The 19,281-nt window shown below is 34.9% G+C and overlaps 1 protein-coding gene across 1 annotated transcript; it reads right to left on the bottom strand.

The window, feature by feature from the left end:
* Positions 1–697: 697 nt before the first annotated feature.
* LOC126784714 (LYR motif-containing protein At3g19508) lies at positions 698–1,193 on the bottom strand. The gene is made up of 2 exons (XM_050510203.1): positions 964–1,193; positions 698–877 (listed from the first exon to the last, which is right to left on the bottom strand). The coding sequence occupies exons 1-2, from the start codon at positions 1,156–1,158 to the stop codon at positions 824–826; spliced, it is 249 nt and encodes an 82-aa protein (XP_050366160.1). The 5' UTR covers positions 1,159–1,193; the 3' UTR covers positions 698–823.
* Positions 1,194–19,281: the final 18,088 nt, after the last annotated feature.

The following is a 19,281-nucleotide window of genomic DNA, read 5'->3' as shown; positions in this document are numbered from 1 at the left end:
CCCTGCAAGAACTTAGCGTCTTATCATTCAAAATAGTTTGATCTAATGCATTGAGAAAGAGATTCAAAGGGTATAAGGTATAAATAGTACAGCCCAAAAAGGTTAAGTGCACCAATGTCAATCAAGATCTTAACTGAAAAAGAAATTCAGAGAACTAGCAAATATGAAGCACACAGAACAAGAACCAAATCTTCTTGGTAAGTAGGTATTTTCCAACTACATTCGCATTAGTACTTCAAACCTTACAGCACTATAGCATTGCAAGTATACCAAGTCTTTCAGAAAACATGATCAAATCTAGATGAAGTATGAGTTTTAATGTTTATAAAATCATGATGAGCTTAAGATGAATATCCTAATGAAAAGCAAAGCCATACTTGTTTTCTGCCCAGCTGCTGGTCTAAAAATGTGCTTCGCCAAAAAAGCAGAATCTATCTTTGAGAAATTCTGTGTTATGTCTATTGAACGCATTCTTGAAAACTAACATAAAGAACTACTGCCAGTTATGCCTTATTGGGCTCCTAATGCTAATCTAAAGATGGACACCAACACCCTCCTAGAAACTAATGTCGAAATCAGCTAATCAGGGTTTAGGGTACAAGTATAACCCACTACCCTAAAAAAAACCACATGATATAAAAACCAAAACCAAACCACATTAGGTACCCTCCGATTCCAAATGTCCAAAAGAACAAAGTGCAGAACGAACCAAATATGTTCTCTTTATTACTTCAAAATCCTTACACAGCATTGTAGCATTGTCTAGTATTCCACTAATTCATTTTGACTACAAATGAGAAGAAGAAGAAGAACAACACCTCAACTAACTGCTGCAGATCTTCTTCAACTTATCTGCCGCAGATTCATCCACAGAGTACTGCAAAATCAAACCAAATCGAATCAGATAATTGAAAACTGAATTGGGTTTTTGAAAACGAGATGAGAAATGGGAAGCAAAGGGACCTTGTTGAGGACCCAGAGGGAGTGAATGTAGGCACGATTGTAGAGGTCGTGGAGAGCTTGGTCATCGCTAACTTCGACCTCTCTGTAGTTGACGAAATTCTCGCGGAGGTACTTGGCGTAGTAAGGCCTCGAGTCCTTGGGCAGCCGCCGAACTAATCTCAGAGCCTCCCCGTAGATTCTCAGAGCTTTCAACATTTGTTTACTTGCCTCTTATTTTGTTGCAGCTGTTTGACTTGTCTCTTATTTATATACATGCTTCTAGGAAATGTGGTACCGTATCGATATAAACCGGATAGTAAACCGTACCGGCGGTATCGCTTTATGTAGACTGTATTAGAATCGTGAAAATATCAAATCGCTTATAAATAGATTGAGTCATGATTATATATTTTTTAAACCGGATAAAAACCGAACCAACAAAGTTTATTATTTAATTTTTATTATTTATTTAACAATAATATGTTGATATAGTAATACACTAATATCCTTAATAGTAACAAAATCTTATCTCTAAGGCTCTAAACCCTAAAATTGCTAAGATCTATTCTAAATTGACTAAATTCTATCTTTTCTACCACTTTGTTTATTATTTATCTCTTTGCTTTTTATATTCTAGTATATTTCAAGACTTAAGAGACATAATTATATAATATTATTCAAAAATTTGTGCCTTCAAAATTTGGTTGGTATTTTAGTTTATAATATTATTCGGAGACTTAATGATTTTATTTATTTCAATTTAATATGTAAAAACAAGTAGTTTATCCGAAATCGCATCAGAAATGTGGTTTATCCCGATAAACAGTTTGACTCAACCCGATATTGAATATGGTTTGCAAAACCGCCAAACCATTTAAAATTGATTGGATATGGTTTTACCTCCAACCCGCACCGTGCACACCCTTATATGCTTCCGTTTATATATAACAATACTATTAAAAACTCAAACAAACATTGTTAACCAAAACACTTGTGAAATTACATTAACACATATTCAGCATATATTATTTAAAATAAAATTATATAATTCAGGGACAAGATGGTAAAAACTAAAATTAGAATCAAAAAATAAATTTAAAAAACTCGTCTGCAAATAACTTCCCCTATAACTACATACTTCATTTGCCAACACACGTAGTGGGTGGTGGTTGTTAGTCTATACTATAATAAGACACATCTGAATGCACATGTGTGATGATTTTTTTTTCAGAATAAATAGAGATTTAACAATAATAGTAGGAGATGTAACTACCCACTAACACATAGAAGTTATCTGTAAAAGAATTTTTTGTTTTTAATTTATTTTACCTTTGTATCTTTTGAATATTAAGCATAATTTAAAATTAATATATAATGTAAAGCTCTATACATATTTTCACATGCGTTTTGGTTGATAAAGTGTGTTTTAGTTATAATAATTTTTTTTTGAAAGAAAAGTGAAGGAACATAGCTAGAGAGACTATACCTTACCCATTATTTCTATTAATAAGAGTACTTGGCAACGAGGGAGACGCAACACCAATACCTTGTGCCACTTTTTCAGCATTATACTTATCCTCAAAGATGATATCCTAAAGAAAACCAGGCATCTCGGTTAAGCTAAACGCTACAACTCAAAGTGTATTGGTTATAATAATATAGATATAATTGGTTTTGTCGGGTTATCGGGTTTTATTGCTTGGCATTAGGAATAAAATGCATATATGAGTTTTAACGAAAGCATGATGCACCATGATCAGAGACCATGATTGTTGACTAACATGCGTACACACGTTAATTCGCTTAATTAAAGATTTACTTGGTGTAACAAAAGTACCTAGCAAGTACTTGGCAACTAGTAGGGAGCTTGTCAAAAATGTAACAACTATAGCCTTGCACTACAAAGTAGTTTTAAAAGATGAAATATTTTCTATAGGGTCTATATGCATTATGTTTTGCTTAACTCCACACTAGGGGCGGATCCTCTTCATAACAAGGGGCATCCCCAACCGATCACAAAAAAAAAATAGTAATATACATATATTTTTTTTAAGTTGAAGCATCCTCTACACTCACCGACACTCAGCATTTTCACATGCGCACATAATAGTAATTAATTAAATTCACTTTTTTTCGACCTCAAAGACTAATGTCTTAATTTCTAAACTAAATCCCTACCTTAGCTTCACTCTCCACCACAATACTACCGTCTTCCATTAACTACTCAAGTTGGTTTCGCGGCATTATTCGGTCAGCTCCTTAGATCGAATTGGGGATTTATAGTTTTTGTTTTTGTTTGGCAATCTCAAGTGAAGGAGGTGATGAAATTGGAATTAGGATTTAGTTTTACTTCATTTAATTATATTGGTTCTTCTGATTTTGAGTTTGGATTGAGTTGAATTCTAATTGCTATTTTTTGGAATAGTCAATGAAGAGAACAAAGAAGAAGCAGGTTTTTGTCCATCTATTTCATCGGTTCAAGTTGCTTTATTCATTCAATTAACATAATTAAGTATTTCTTGATGTATGAATTGATTGAATAGAATTATAGATTCCCGAGTTGTTTTGTGACTTTTGTGTTCTACTATTTTATCGAATTATTTGGTTATATTATCAATTTTGGTAGCTAGCAGTAATGTCACATTGTTAGTAGTTGTCTAATATAAGTGTTGTTTTTCAATGATTATAGGTTATTAAACTAAGATCATGTAATATCAAAACTTCAGCCAAAATGAAGCATTCGAAAAAAATTACTTCATGGTTTTTAAGCACCGTCCAAATTCTCACTATTTACTTCTTCTTCGATTTAGAAATTAAAACTTCAAGCATCCCCGATGTGACTATCTAGAATCCGTCACTGCTCCACACAAAAGGTGCAATTCGATTTGGTGTGGGCACGAAAAATTTCTTTAGGGTTGTTCTCTGAAATATGAATTTTCGTCGTCCTTTTTTTAATAAATGATGGGCACAGATGGAGTTATCATGCATATTTTAACTAGTAATCGAACTAAAATGCATATGTTTACTAGGACCATACCCTCGTATCTGAAATGCAGGTGACAGTATATATAATTTCTTCAAAATGAAGCTATATGATTATGATTCTCTCTTTTGATATTTTCTTTACAGTATAGAATTTGGATTAAATCTTTGTATTCTCATCCGAGTCTTCAGAAACTGACATGCTCAGATCAAATCATTTGGTTATATAGTAGATATGGTCAATAGGTAAATGAAGGAAGTTGGTCGAAGTTTTTATAGAAGGCCATTTGTAATTAATATCTCTCACACACACACATATATATATATATATATATATATATATATATATATATATATTGTGGTTGTGCGAACATCATAACTCGATCATTTGGTTAGGCCTTCTCACTGTTCTAACACTTGATCTGGAATAGTGTTTGGTGCTTAAAGCAAGGTCAAAGGGAGAATTGGTAATGGTTGTGCTGTTAAATTTTGGACTGATAGATGGTCCCCTTGTGGTATTCTAGAATTTTTCTCTCTTAATCACTCAGTTATTAATTACAGTGCCACTATGAATGATTTATGGGCTAATGGTATGTGGAACTTCCTGTTGCTTGCTATTCATTTACTTGAGCATATAGTTGATATTATAATTACTATTCCTATTTCTAGTAGTGATTCTCTTGATAAAATCATTTGGAGAGGAACTGCTTCTGGGATTTTTTCTGTGAAATCTGCTTACCAAGTCATGTGTGAGGATATAAACTTTCAAAAGTATCACTGGTTGAAGATTTGGTCTCTAAATATTCCTCCTAAGCTTAAGATTTTCTTGTGGACCTTTGTTTCAAGCAAGATTCAAGAGGAAGCTCACAAGTAATTTTTCTTGTATTCATTGCAATGATATTCCTGAAACTATGATTCATTTATTCCGTGATTGTCCTAAAGCTAAACTGGTTTGGAAGTCTTTCAATATCCGCACCAACATGTTAGCTACTTTTTCTTTGAATTGGGAAGATTGGTTATGTGCTAACTTGATGCAGAATGATTGTCATATCAATAACTTGAACTAGAATGTTTTCTTTGTATTTTGCTGCTGGTATATTTGGAAATGGAGATGCAAGAATATTTTTGAAGAAAATTATCAGTACCCTATTAACCATGTAGATTTTATTCTCAGCTATGCTTCTGAATGGTCTAAAACAATGGCTAAATCTAATGTTCAAATAGTAAGACATGTGGAATTATTATCTTGGATTAAACCTGCTTGTGGATTTGTGAAACTGAATGTGAATGGCTCAAAGAATAGAAATGGAGAAATTGGTGCTGGAGGTGTGTTGAGGGATAACAGTGGTGCTTGGATGGGTGGATTTATGATTAATATCAGAACTGGTGAAGTATTGCAGGCTGAGGTATGAGGTTTCTTTTATGACCTACAATTAGACTTGAGTCAGTAAATTGCTAAAGTTGAAGTGGAATCTGATTCAGCCATTATGATAAATTTGTTAAAAGATTTTGATGTTGACCTGCACCCATTGGGCACACTTGTGCTGAATTGTAGAGCTATGATGCAACACTTTGAATCTATTCACATTAGACATATCAATCGTGAAAGGAATACAGTAGCAGACCTATTGGCCAAGAACAACAACCTTAATGCTAAAAGAATTTATTTTTTACATGAGCCACCAATCTTGGTTATAGAAGCTTTGCTTGATGACATTGTGGGAATTCAAAGGAGTAGAAGTTTTAGAACCAGCAATGCTAGTTAAGTTCTTCTAGTTTTCTTTATTTTGGGCTTCTAGCCTCATCTGTACCAAAAAAAAGAATTTTCACCATCTCTTCCAAAGTATGCTCTATATATAATGTTAATATTAGCAATAATTTCATCTGTTTACATTATCCATTTTGTACACTGATTATGATTTGGCAGTGATCTGCAAGGGTACATTTGCAAAGTACGACTATGGCATCCTAAAAAGTTTGGTTGAAACCCCCTGTATTTAATCTTAGGCTCATACCCAAGTCATTGCCACTACTGATGGCCTATGGAGGCAATGATGCTCTAGCAGATGTGGCAGATTTCCAGCACACCCTCAAGGAATTACTGTCTACTCCACAGTTGGTTTATCTTGAAAACTATGGTCACGTCGACTTCATTGTCTGCACAACAGCAAAGGAAGATTTTCATGATCAATTGATTAAGTTTCTTAGGTCATGGAGAAAATCTAGTAGTTCTCAAAGTGACTGCTTTTTGTTTATGAATGGACTGCAATCAAGTGTTTCATGTGCATATGTTATGAATGGAAAACTTTGGGGTTAGTAGTGATTCATTCATGGATGAATCAATTGAAATTTCAAAATTATCCTCATTATTTCATGAGAATTCAAAAGCTAATAAATACAATAATCTTATAACTTGTTTGAAATTTTTGTAAAAATTCTATTTATTCTTTCTCATTCATTCTCTTTCTGATTCTTTCTCACTCCGATTCCTTTTCATTCCCATTCAAGTTTTTAGTAAACGCCCTGTGTTCTTTACTCATACCCGAAAGAAGAGAATCATCTTGCCTTCACATTAGCCGTGAAATTTACAAAGAAGAAAAAAAAGCCAAAATATTTCTTAATTCCTGAAGAATAATTTTCACCATGTAACCTCTAAATCATGTGCTGACCAGTTAAACACTGACATTGGTCATTATGGTTCATTGGCACTGTTACATTTACATAGTTTTTTAAAGACAAAGACAAGATAAAGACCACACATCAGTGAACTGGAACTGAAATCGTTCTAATCATCATGGACATTGTGTTATTACATTGTTCATTCTAATACAGTTTTCATGAGAAAATTTTCGGTCGTCCCATATGACTATATCATCATTGACAGATGGTCATCCTCCCTAATAAGATATTGCTAAGTCCAAAGTTCAAAATATCAGTATCGGGAGATATATCGTTTTTTTTTGAAAAAGTGAGACATCGGATATTGGAAAAAAAATATCGTTTCTCTTCCGAAATTATTTATTTATTTATAATTAAATTACATACAAACAAATATAATTATTAATTTTATCTAGTACCCAAAAGAAGCTCTAGGTATTTAAAAGATGCATGTTGGTCAACAAAACTACAATACTCTGCCTAAGACATACAAGTCATATAGTACAAATTGTAATGATTAACATGATAGTCATATATCTCTTTTGAGCTACCAACAATTTCTCCGAGAAAAAGATAATAAGGATGAACCCAACACGATAATTGATTATAAACGTCTCCAAACTGACCATAATTGTAAATAGGATGACTAGATTGACATGTGATTCATTTGACATCCCACTGTGCTATGTGACTAAACTGATAGAATCAAAACTTAAGGCAATTGAATTAATATCAGATGAAATACTTTGATCATCAATGACTCCTTTTGTCCTCTTTCTGCATATATTTTGTTGTTGCGCACCATGACCGCCTGCTCTAGATCCATGATTCTCATCTTGAGTAGCATGATCAAAATTACTTTCACAAGTAAATTGCTCAAATCCTCCATCTACATAAGATTGTCCATATTGAAACCTTGTATCTCCACCACCTTGTCGACTTTCACCACTACCATCACCATTACCACCACCACCATCATCATCATCACTATCTGAACTATCTGGAGTTGCTACACCGCTCCACACACTAGTATTATCAAAATCATTTCCCGGGTCTCTAACTTCAACAGATAATATCTTATTTACATCAATTCCAAAATTAGTTGCATTTTCTACGACATGTGGAGGAAGGTTGCCATTTTCATCATCGAGGTGTGCATGCATAATCCAATCATGAAGAGAATCAATGTCATTCTGAAGTGGTTCACTAGCAACATGAAGTAGATCGATATAGTTGTTTTCATTGATCACATTATCCTTTACTCGTTTATCATGTAGTCGTAACTTCATGTTGTAGTAGCAGTACGAGGTTTTCCAACTTCATGAGACTACTTTGTGACCATTTATTTTGGATTCCCTCAAGGTCAAGGAGAGCATTGGTCATTGATATGGCTTGACTTTTAAGAGTTAAGACTTGAACTTTTACTTCCCATCTCGATATCTTTTATGAAAAATTAAAAATTAGCCGATTGAATGACTACTCTTCTAGTCTTATTTTTATATCCCTCGAGGTGATTAATTAATCAAAAACTTCATATCAAGAAGAGTCTAAGACATCCTCAAGTTGAGTTAATTTTTTTAAGTAAAAACTTTCAAATATTTCTTTAAAATATCAAAGATATATCGGATATATCGTAAATATCGGGTAAATATCAGAGATATTTTATGTTATCGGAGAAATATCGCAAATACGGGAAAAAATAAGATATTTACCCCTAAGATATATCGTTTTAAAAAAATATCGTAAGATATATCGAAAATATCGGAGAGGTTTTGTACCTTGCCAAGTCTCTGTTAGAAAAAACAGTGATATATTGCATATATAATTTAATAAACTGAATTATAAATAATTATAAAGCAGAAATCAAACAACTCTAATAACAAAGAACACGAAAAGAAATTCGACCAAAATACCGAACGATTGGTGATGGAAGAACTAGTCGAGACGTGTGTGATACCACACTGTCCTTAAGACGTTTACGCCTCCTCTACCGGTGCATGGATGCTTGGCGCTTGTCTCCCAGGATATAACGACTAAAAAATTCTAGAAAATTGCACTACTAACTAGAATCTTCAACGAACTCGAAATGTACCTCTTTCTATCACCAGAGAACATCTAAGAACTACGGAGAGTGGGAGAGCAGATTGTGTTTTGAATAGATGATTTTACAAAGAAAGGATGGTGGCTATTTATACAGCAAGGATTTTCAATCAGCAATGAATAAGATGGCTGTTATAGAAATCAAAATATCATAGCATATATGAGTTACATATGTTATAAGCACTGATTTCAATCTGTTATAATTCTCCATAACACACAATAACACAGTTGTTACAAAAGAAGAATTTGAACAGTCAAGAGAATTTGAAATATCAAAACCGAATTTTCGGAAATGCAAAAAGAATATGTGTTCTGACCCTCAATTCGGTGTTGCATTCGTGTCCGCAGGTCGCACGGGCATACACGAGTTTCCCTTGTGACCTGAGATTTGCACCCCCCCTGGCGTGCGCGAGAGGGTATAAGGGGGCTTACACACTTTACAATCCATACACAATGGATTCTATATAAAGCCTTTTCAACACTTTTCTTTTCCAATGTGGGACAAACACATTTCTCTCATTCTAAGTAGCCATCTTTGAGTGACAATTTCTTATTCACCCACAAACCAAATTACACAAACAAACATATGATCTTGTAGCCCTCATTATGGAGAACTCAAATCTATGTTCATCTTTGATTAATTATAAGTTTAACTTACTTTAATTAATCAATTAAAATTTGGTTTTAAATGGTTTATTAACCATATTTTACAACAATTCCCCACATGAATGAAATTGGCCACCAAAGACTCGATAGAATTTGGTGATAGATTTCTACGGTTGAAACCTGAATAGGATAGGTAGGTTTGGCCCTTTGAACCTTTGCTTATGCAAGTATGCTTACTTTACTAACTAAATAGTAGACGCGATGTCTTTGAACTATTCGTCATTTGTGTAAATGATGACATACTTCACATAGGAGTCTCCCTGGTACACTTCAGTTCTCATTTTTGTGCCCATTTTGGCCATGGAACACACGCCTGGTTCTGCAAGTAGTTTGATAAGAGTTATGCCCTCATTAACTCCCTTAGAAGCGGCCACATTTCTCTCTTGCATAGGTGATCTCTTAATTAAGAGTAACCCGCATTACTCTGCTCGATTTTTCGACGCATAAGAATCATTAAAAGTTTTAACTTACCCTCATCCTTACAGGTATCACTGTTTTTCATCATAGGAATGGACTTGGGGAACTCCCCACAATGATCCGAACTAATCTCTACAATTTGGTTTTCCCTTTTGAACCTAGATCTTGGGATCTCCAGTCAGCTAGGTTGGGTATCCACTATAGTGATTTTTAATTTCCAATGGGCTTTAGTCCAATTCCCTTCGATGATTTTTCAACTAACTCTCTGTTTAACCCTTTGGTCAAAGGATCATCAATATTATCCTTAGACTTTACATAGTCTATAGAGATAACTCCAGTTGAGAGTAGTTGTCTAATGATATTATGTCTTCGACGAATGTGTCTAGACTTACCATTATACATCTTGCTCTGTGCCGTGCTAATTGCAGATTGACTATCACAATGTATACCAATCGCAGACACAAGTTTTGTCCATCTAGGAATGTCCTATATGAACTGGCATAACCATTCTGCTTCCTCCCCACATTTGTCTAGTGCTACAAACTCAGACTCCATTGTGGATCTAGCTATAACCGTTTGTTTCGAGGACTTCCAGGACACGGCTGCACCCCTAGCATAAATACATATCCGCTAGTAGACTTTGAGTCTTTCATGTTAGATATCTAGTTCGCATTAATGAATCCTTCTATAACAGCTGGATACGATGTGTAGTGCAGCCCATAGGTACGAGTATACCTTAGGTATTTGAGTACTCTTCCAATCGCTTGCCAATGCATAGTTTTAGGATTACTCGTGTACCTACTTAGCTTATGAACCGCATAAGCTAGATCTGGTCTTGTACAACTTGTTAAGTACATTAGACTCTCAATTATTCTTGAATACTCTAATTGAGAAACACTTTCACCTTTATTCTTGGACAAATGTAGATTCATATCTACAGGAGTTCTGACAATTCCAGAACCTTCCTTGTCAAATTTCCCAAGAATATTGTCCATATAGTGTGTTTGATTCAACACAAGCCCTTCTGATGTTCTTGTAATTTTAATTCCTAAAATGACATCAGCAAGTCCCAAGTCTTTCATATCAAACTTAGAATTCAACATGTCTTTAGTGGACTTGATCATCTTATCGTTGCTCCCAACGATAAGCATATCATCCACATACAAACATAGTATGATATATCCATTTTTAGTGTCTTTGACACATACACACTTATCACCTTCATTTATTCTAAATCCACTGGTGATCATGGCATTATCAAATTTCTCATGCCATTATTTTGGTGCTTGTTTTAAGCCATATAATGACTTAACCAATCTGCACACCTTCTTACTCTGAGAAGGAGCAGAAAAACCTTCTGGCTGTTCCATGTAGATTTCTTCTTCTACATCTCCATTTAGGGAAGTCGTCTTTACATCCATTTGGTGTACTTCAAGTTTGCGCAACGCTGCAATTGCAAGTACCATCCGTATGGAGGTTATTCTCGTCACAGGAGAATAAGTGTCAAAATAATCCAAACCCTCCTTTTGCCTATAGCCTTTAATAATAAGTCTAGTTTTATATTTGTCTATTCACCCATCAGCTTATAATTTATTTTTGAAAATCCACTTGGAAGTCAAAAGCTTACACCCAAGTGGCAAATCTACTAATTCCCAAGTGTGATTTTGTATGATAGAGTCAACCTCACTTTTGATTGCTTCTTTCCACAGAGGACCATCAGTAGAGCTTACTGCCTCTTTGAAGGTACGGGGATCACCTTCAACCATATATGATAGGAAGTCAGGTCCATAGGATTTTACCGTCCTTGCCCTCTTACTTCGTCTAGGTTCAACCTCAGACTCAGATTCAGACTCAGATTCGGACTCCGACTCAGATTCTTGATCCTGAGCATCATCAGTTTCGGCTCGGTTGTCTTCACGTGTTCGTTTAGAAGAATTAAATTCCTCTCTAGACTTCCGTGGAAATACATTTTCAAAGAAGGATGCATTTCTCGATTCCATTATCGTATCCTTATGGATTTCATGAATATTCAAATCGTGGACTAGGAATCGATAAGCCGAACTGTTATGTGCATATCCAATAAAGATGCAATCAACTGTTTTAGGCCCATTCTTCACCTTTTTAGGTTTATGAATTTTCACTTTTGTCAAACATCCCCATACTTTTAAATATTTGTAAGATGGTTTTCTCAATTTCCATAACTCATATGGAGTTTTCTCTTCTTTCTTTTTGGGTACTTTATTTAAAAGGTAATTTGCCGTAAGAATCACGTCTCCCCACATGTTGGGTGGCATCCCATAACTGAGTAGCATAGCATTCATCATATCCTTTAGAGTACGATTTTTGCGTTCTGCTACACCATTGGATTGTGGTGAGTATGGAGCAGTCTTTTGATGTATAATCCCATTCTGAGCACAAATCTCAGCAAATGGCGATTCATACTCACCCCCTCGGTCACTTCTTAGTGCCTTAATTTTCTTGTTGAGTTGATTCTCAACCTCATTTTTATAAAGAATGAACTTCTCTATAGCCTCACTGTTGCATTTATAGCAATATTTCGTGCTATCATCTATGAAGGTAATAAAATATTTTATTATTCTATCTAGATAACGTTGATTTTAAATCTGTATGAATCATATCAAGGGGTTCACTGTTTCTTTCAATACTTTGGAAAGATGATCTAGTCAGTTTTTTTTCTCTACACAAGTTCACACTTATGCATTTTAATTGACATATATTATATTCTTCACTACCATAAATTAGGAAGACTCATCCATATAGGTAAAGAAACTAGTTTTTGACAATTGTCATTTTAAACAATCCACCACCCATGGCTCTATATCAATTTCAGACAAAACACATTTGTCAACACTGAGTTTTATACTCATAAAAAACTTTAAGAACATACATCAATTTATTCGATAATTTCAGTTTCGTTCTACAGATCAATCCAAAAACTTGGCTTGGTCATACCATAGCTCTAAGTCATTTAGTCCCTAGTCATAATCATTGACTTTTTCCATGTTATCCTCTGATATCATGCAACAGAGGTTCATGTTAGTAACCTCTTGAGTGACGGCTTCAATCAGGTTTGCCTCCTTCTTTTTGTTCCTCTTCGGTTTGTTGCAGTCAACAGACTTGTGACCAGTCTTGTCACAGTTGTAGCACTTGCCTTCAAACCTTGGCTTTTTAGAGATGCCTCCTTTCGGCCCCAGCTTGGACCCTTGATACTTGCCTTTCTTATTTTTGGAACCTTGACCATGTTCCATCATGTTTGCCTTGGCAGAGACATCATTGATCCATGCTTTCTTTTCAGATCCTCGGTTGTCTTCCTCAATGTGAAGCCTAACCTCTAGATCCTCCATGGTCATTTCTTTTCGCTTGTGCTTCAAATAATTCTTGAAGTCCTTCCAAGCAGGTGGTAACTTTTCAATAGCACATGCCACTTGAAAACTTTCACTTAGCTGCATTCCTTCAGCGTGGATCTCATGCAGAATTAGCTGAATCTCAGAGAATTGACTCATCACGGTCTTAGAATCCACCATTTTATAATTAAGGAAGCGGCCCACGATAAACTTCTTAGCGCCGACATCCTCGGTCTTATATTTTTTCTCCAAGGATTCCCATAGCTCTTTTGCCGTTCCCATGCTAATGTATACATTGTACAATGAGTCAGATAGACCATTCATGATATAATTCCTACATAAGTAGTCAGAATTATTTCATGCATTCACAGCAGCAATCTTTACTTGATCGCCTTGGTCATCTTCCTTGAACTCAGGAGCATTCTCCGTTAAAAATCTTGCCAGATTCAGAGTGGTCAGATGAAACATCATCTTTTGTTGCCACCTCTTGAAATGCAAACCGTTGAACTTCTCAGGCTTTTCCCATGGGATACTGAGACAGGTACAACGGGGGCAGCAGGCACAGTTGGCACCAAAGGTCCCTTGTCATTTCCAGAATTTTCTCCGTTAGTCATTTTCGGAAACTGAAACACACACACAAAGTGTAAGTTTACTTGAAAATTTATAGATAAATATCGAATACAAATTATATAAGCAATATCAAATTAAACGTCTTAAGATTGTTAGAAAAACAGTGATATATTGCATATATAATTTAATAAACTGAATTATAAATAATTATAAAGCAGAAACCAAACAACTCTAATAACGAAGAACACGAAAAGAAATTCGACCAAAATACCGAACGATTGGTGATGGAAGAACTAGTCGAGACGTGTGTGATACCACACTGTCCTTAAGACATTTACATCTCCTCTACCGGTGCAAGGATGCTTGGTGCTTGTCTCCCAGGATATAACGACTAAACAATTCTAGAATTTTCAACGAACTCGAAAGGTACCTCTTTCTATCACCAGAGAACAGCTAAGAACTATTGAGAGTGGGAGAGCAGATTGTGTTTCGAATAGATGATTTTACAAAGAAATGATGGTGGCTATTTATATAGTGAGGATTTGCAATCAGCAATGAATAAGATGACTGTTATAGAAATCAAAATATCATAACATATATGAGTTACATATGTTACAAGCACTGATTTCAATCTGTTATAATTCTCCATAACACATAATAACACAATTGTTACAAAAGAAGAATTTGAAATATCAAAACCGAATTTTCGGAAATGCAAAAAGAATCTGTGTTCCGACCCTCAATTCGGTGTTGCATTCGTGTCCACATGTTGCACGGGCATACACGAGTTTCCCTTGTGACCTGAGATTTGCACCCCCCTACGCGTGCGCGAGAGGGTATAAATGGGCTTACACACTTTACAATCCATACACAATGAATTCTATATAAAGCATTTTCAACACTTTTCTTTTCCAATGTGGGACAAACACATTTCCCTCATTCTAAGTAGCCATCTTTGAGTGACAATTTCTTATTCACCCACAAACCAAATTACACAAACAAACATATGATCTTGTAGCCCTCATTATAGAGAACTCAAATCTATGTTCATCTTTGATTGATTATAAGTTTAACTTACTTTAATTAATCAATTAAAATTTAGTTTTAAATAATTTATTAATCATTTTTTCCAACAGTTACCTAGATTGCTTTTTTGATTGAATGAGTTGTCTATTGTTGTTCTCGATTTGATGACATGATCTACCACTACTTGTGAGAGAATCTAAGTTAAGAAAATTAGGAGATGAGAAAGAAACTAACCAAAATCTCTAGATCTATCTTTACCTTACCATTATGAATGCCAAAATGAGTTGGAGGAGAAAGAAGGCGCTCCTAGGTTTTTATCAATAGAATGATTCAAAGAAAAGTTAGTTTTTGTTCATTGATTAAGAAAAACTACCTGGGTTTCAAAGCATTTAAATGATTAAGAATAGAATTGGGTTGTGTTCATGAATAATCATGAAAATACCAGCATACAATTGTTGATCAATCTCTCTGCCTACCACCTTCGATCAGGCGAACTTGATTAAACAATGCATTACTGCAATCAGGTTCTTGCATGTAATTTGAAAATATGCTCAAGCACTATATGGCAGGGCGTTTGCCTATTTAGCTGCAGAAAAAGTCGACTTTGTTAGAATCGACATGATTAAGGTTATTCGTCTTGATCCAACAATTGAGAGAAAAGCAGTATAAGCCTTCACTCAATGGAATGAGGTGCACGCCGGAACACTAAATGGCTCAAATTTCTTGGAGTTACTGCCATAGCTTTCTGCTTGGTAACCATTTTTTTGTTAATGGATAATTCAATAAATAAGGGCAAAGACCCAGTAAAGACTGAGAAGAACCTCAAGTCTGAATACAAACAAAACCCATATGCTCAAATCTTCACTCATAATAGAGGGAGGGAGAAGAACAGCCTGGACGCAAAAGAGGGAGGAGACAAATCCTCCAAATCAGACACTGAGGATATGTGAGACCATCACTTCTAAGAACAAGAGTAAGAGACGGTGGGGGAGTCTCTGACCATCTATGACCATGTACGAAGATCCATCGTCTGTTGACCAAGTATTACAGCTTCATGAGCTGCTCTATTAGCCGATCTGGGTATCCATTCCCATCCAACCCAATCAAAGGCACTACTCCTCCTTCTGATCTCCTCAATAATCAGGTTAGTTCTCTAATTACTAAGTAAACCAGTAGACTTGAGATCATTAATGATGGATAGAGAATCCGATGGGAAAATAACCCTTTTGTAACCAAAATGCAGAGCCTGAGACACCCTTACCGATAGAGCTTTGGCCTCTGCCACTTCAATATTCTCAGCCTGCAATTGGAAAGGAGAACCACCAATAAGCTGACCCGAGTGATCCCTGATAACCACACCACCACTACTATGGTTCCGATCAAGCCAACAAGCATCAGTACTGACTGCAACTAAGCCTGAGGGAGACAAAAGGCCAATGGATAGAGGGAGAGATACGAGCAGTGGGAGGAGCTCTGTTTCTCGAGGCCAAAAACTCGTAAACCGCTATCGCTCCCATTTTTAACGTCAACTCCGGTCTCAGAGGGGAAGCTTTGTACACAAAATTGCACTGATCTTTCCATATAGCCCAGCAAAAAAAACTAACCATTGTAAGTACCCAACTTCTTTCATACTTATCCTTGTATTGATGAAGAAGATATGTAAACCAACTGTCCAGAGTGGTAATTGAATGTTTAATGTTTTTTAGACCAAGAGGGGACCAAACCACACATGTTCAACCCAAAAACACAATAATAAAACATGTTTCAGAGATTCATCAAAGGCACCACAAATAAGACATGTAGGCTTGGGTACCGTTATATGGGCCCTTCAATCAAATTTTTTTTTCGCTGCTCATGGATCCATAAGACCATCAAAGACACCTTCTTGCAGTGCTTAGTTAACAATGGCATTGCCTTCATTGCCAAAATGAAACCTCGGTCATTTGTACACTCAACTTCATATTGGTGAGGAGGACCACGTGTTAATGAAGATATGATCCTACGGAATGACTGAAAATTTCTCTATTAAGGAAACACCTAAAGCGCACCTTATGGCAGCTGATGTGGCAATACCAAATCATCAAACTTTAATTACTCATTCTTTTATAGATGTACTTTTTAAATAATAAAATTATTCATTTAAAAAAAATCAAGAATGAGGTTTTTCTCTTAACCTAATCCAACTTTTTTTCCTAGCCTTCGCTCAACTTTCTCTCCTCCCTCATCCAATCAAGAGGATATCAACCCCTAACATATGATCTTCAATTGATCAATCAACTCCTATATGCAGATGATATGCTAGCTAGTCCCATCTTGGATCACACAACCACATCCCAAATTCTTTATAACTTTTCATATACATCTCGTGTTGTATGAGTCTGTGTGAAAGCAAAGGATCAAAAGTAGAATTCATCACCACATTTTCCTACACATGAAGAGGGAGAAAGAAAAGATGGATATAGATTAAGAAAGCATAAAGTTTCTGGTGAAATTGAGTTAAAGAATGTGCCTCCAATCAGTGTAAATTTGTTTTGATTCTCTTGAATGGCGAATAAGAAAGCATTATGATCATGGTGTAATTCCTTTGCTTCATAAGCTTCATCATCTCCTCTCTTCTCCCTCCTCGTCCTCAGAGGGGTCATAAGCCAGAGGTGAAAGAATGACCTAAAAATTATATAAGGAATAGACTCCAATCATCGGGAGTCAGATAGAGAAGAGGTGATCAATTGAAGAAGTGAAAGAACTCAAAACGATGAAGAAAAGAAAAGAAAAATCATATTCAAAAAAAGGAAGAAAACCAAAAAATCATTTTGATATCGAAAAAAAATACTATAGAAGAATGAGTAATTAAGTTTTGATAATTTAACATTGCCACATCAACGTATTGTCACCTAAGGTGGGCTCTAGATGATTCTCAAAATGTGAGCTATCTAGCATTACTCTTTTAGATATGTTATAGCTGAGATGATGGCGAACAACTTTGCGGAAGGAAGTTTTTCGATTCAATGCTTGGATCTAGGTGTACTGAGACATGCAAGTCAACTGACGGGAAGAGAAGTAAGAGAATGCTGAAACTTTGAAAGAAACGAATGAGACTTCATCTCCGGCATTGGTTGTGTCAGAAGATCATTGATATAGCTAGTATATATATATATATATATATATATATATATATATATATATATATATATATATATATATATATATATATATATATATATATATATATAGTCTCTATTCAGAGTGAAGGTTCACTCTGAAACTTCAGAGTGAAGTTCCAATTTTGACACACTTTTCGGTCAAATTTTTTCACCATAAGTGATTCAATATTTAGATATGCTATTCAAGATCATCTCTATAAAGTTTCATCCAATTTGACAATGATTTGAGCTTTCAAAATTGAGATTTACACGAACGGTTCACGTTGAACAATTTTAATTCATTCATTGATTTAATCTAATTTTAATATCTTAACGATATCCGAATTAGATGAAATTTTGTAGAGATGATCTTGAATAACATAGCTAAATATTGAAACGCTTATGGTGATAAAATTTGACCGAAAAATGTGCCAAAATTGGAACTTCACTCTGTAATTTTAAAGTGAAGCTTCACTCTGAATAGAGACTATATATATATATATATATATATACAAAAAAAGGGTTACTCGTAAACCTTCAGATTTTAAAACTCAAAGGGCTAACTAGGAGGGTAAGAGAACCTGAAAAATGCTCTCAATATCAGTGGCGGATTTATGATTTATTGTCTTGGGGGGGGGGGGAGGGACTTGAATTTTTTAATGACTAAAATGTTAAAAAATGTAGCACAAGTTAATTGTAATAACCTAGATATATACCTAATTGGTATGAAAATAGATATGCATCAAACATTACAATTATAAAATCAATAGTGGAAAGAGATTTTTTGAAATTGAGCAAAGAATTTACTCATATTTTAATGCTAAAATAAATTATTTATCCTTGTATTCACTAAAAACAACCAATGAAGTAATTGTTTTCTATTTATAGAGGAAATAGAGAAAGATGTGAAGTAAATGGAAAATAGACAATGTTTGTATTTGTAGATAATTAAACTTGAATGGGTTTGAAACCTAACAAAATGATAAATCAATGCAGCAAGATTACAATATGTACACACTCTATCTATCTTTAGTTAAGTATATTCTAAATTCTTGGGTGAGTTTGAGTCCTCCCAAATTTGTGCTTGGATCCGCGCTTGCTCCTATCATCCTACTTACATGGGTTCTAATTAATGCACCATATTTCAGTAGCAACTAATTTACCACATTCTGAACACGGAATTTTTTTGCTGAAGAGTATTTCTCTTAAGTGATGAGCTATCATTGCATACTGAAGAGTCTAGTATCAACAAATTTATATAACACACTCAATAGTCAATACACACTTGACGAGGGTAATTAAGATAATAAGAAGGGATGTACATAAAAAGAAAAACTGAAATCATTGCTAATTAACCTCAATAAATGCACCATGAGATTGAGAGTCCATGAGACACCAAGCTTTCACTTAGATCA

The sequence above is a fragment of the Argentina anserina genome, chromosome 2 (assembly GCF_933775445.1).
Source record: "Argentina anserina chromosome 2, drPotAnse1.1, whole genome shotgun sequence".
NCBI classification, from domain to species: domain Eukaryota; kingdom Viridiplantae; phylum Streptophyta; class Magnoliopsida; order Rosales; family Rosaceae; genus Argentina; species Argentina anserina.
The sequence above is the reverse complement of the archived record's forward strand: the minus strand, read 5'-3'. Positions and strand labels throughout refer to the sequence as shown.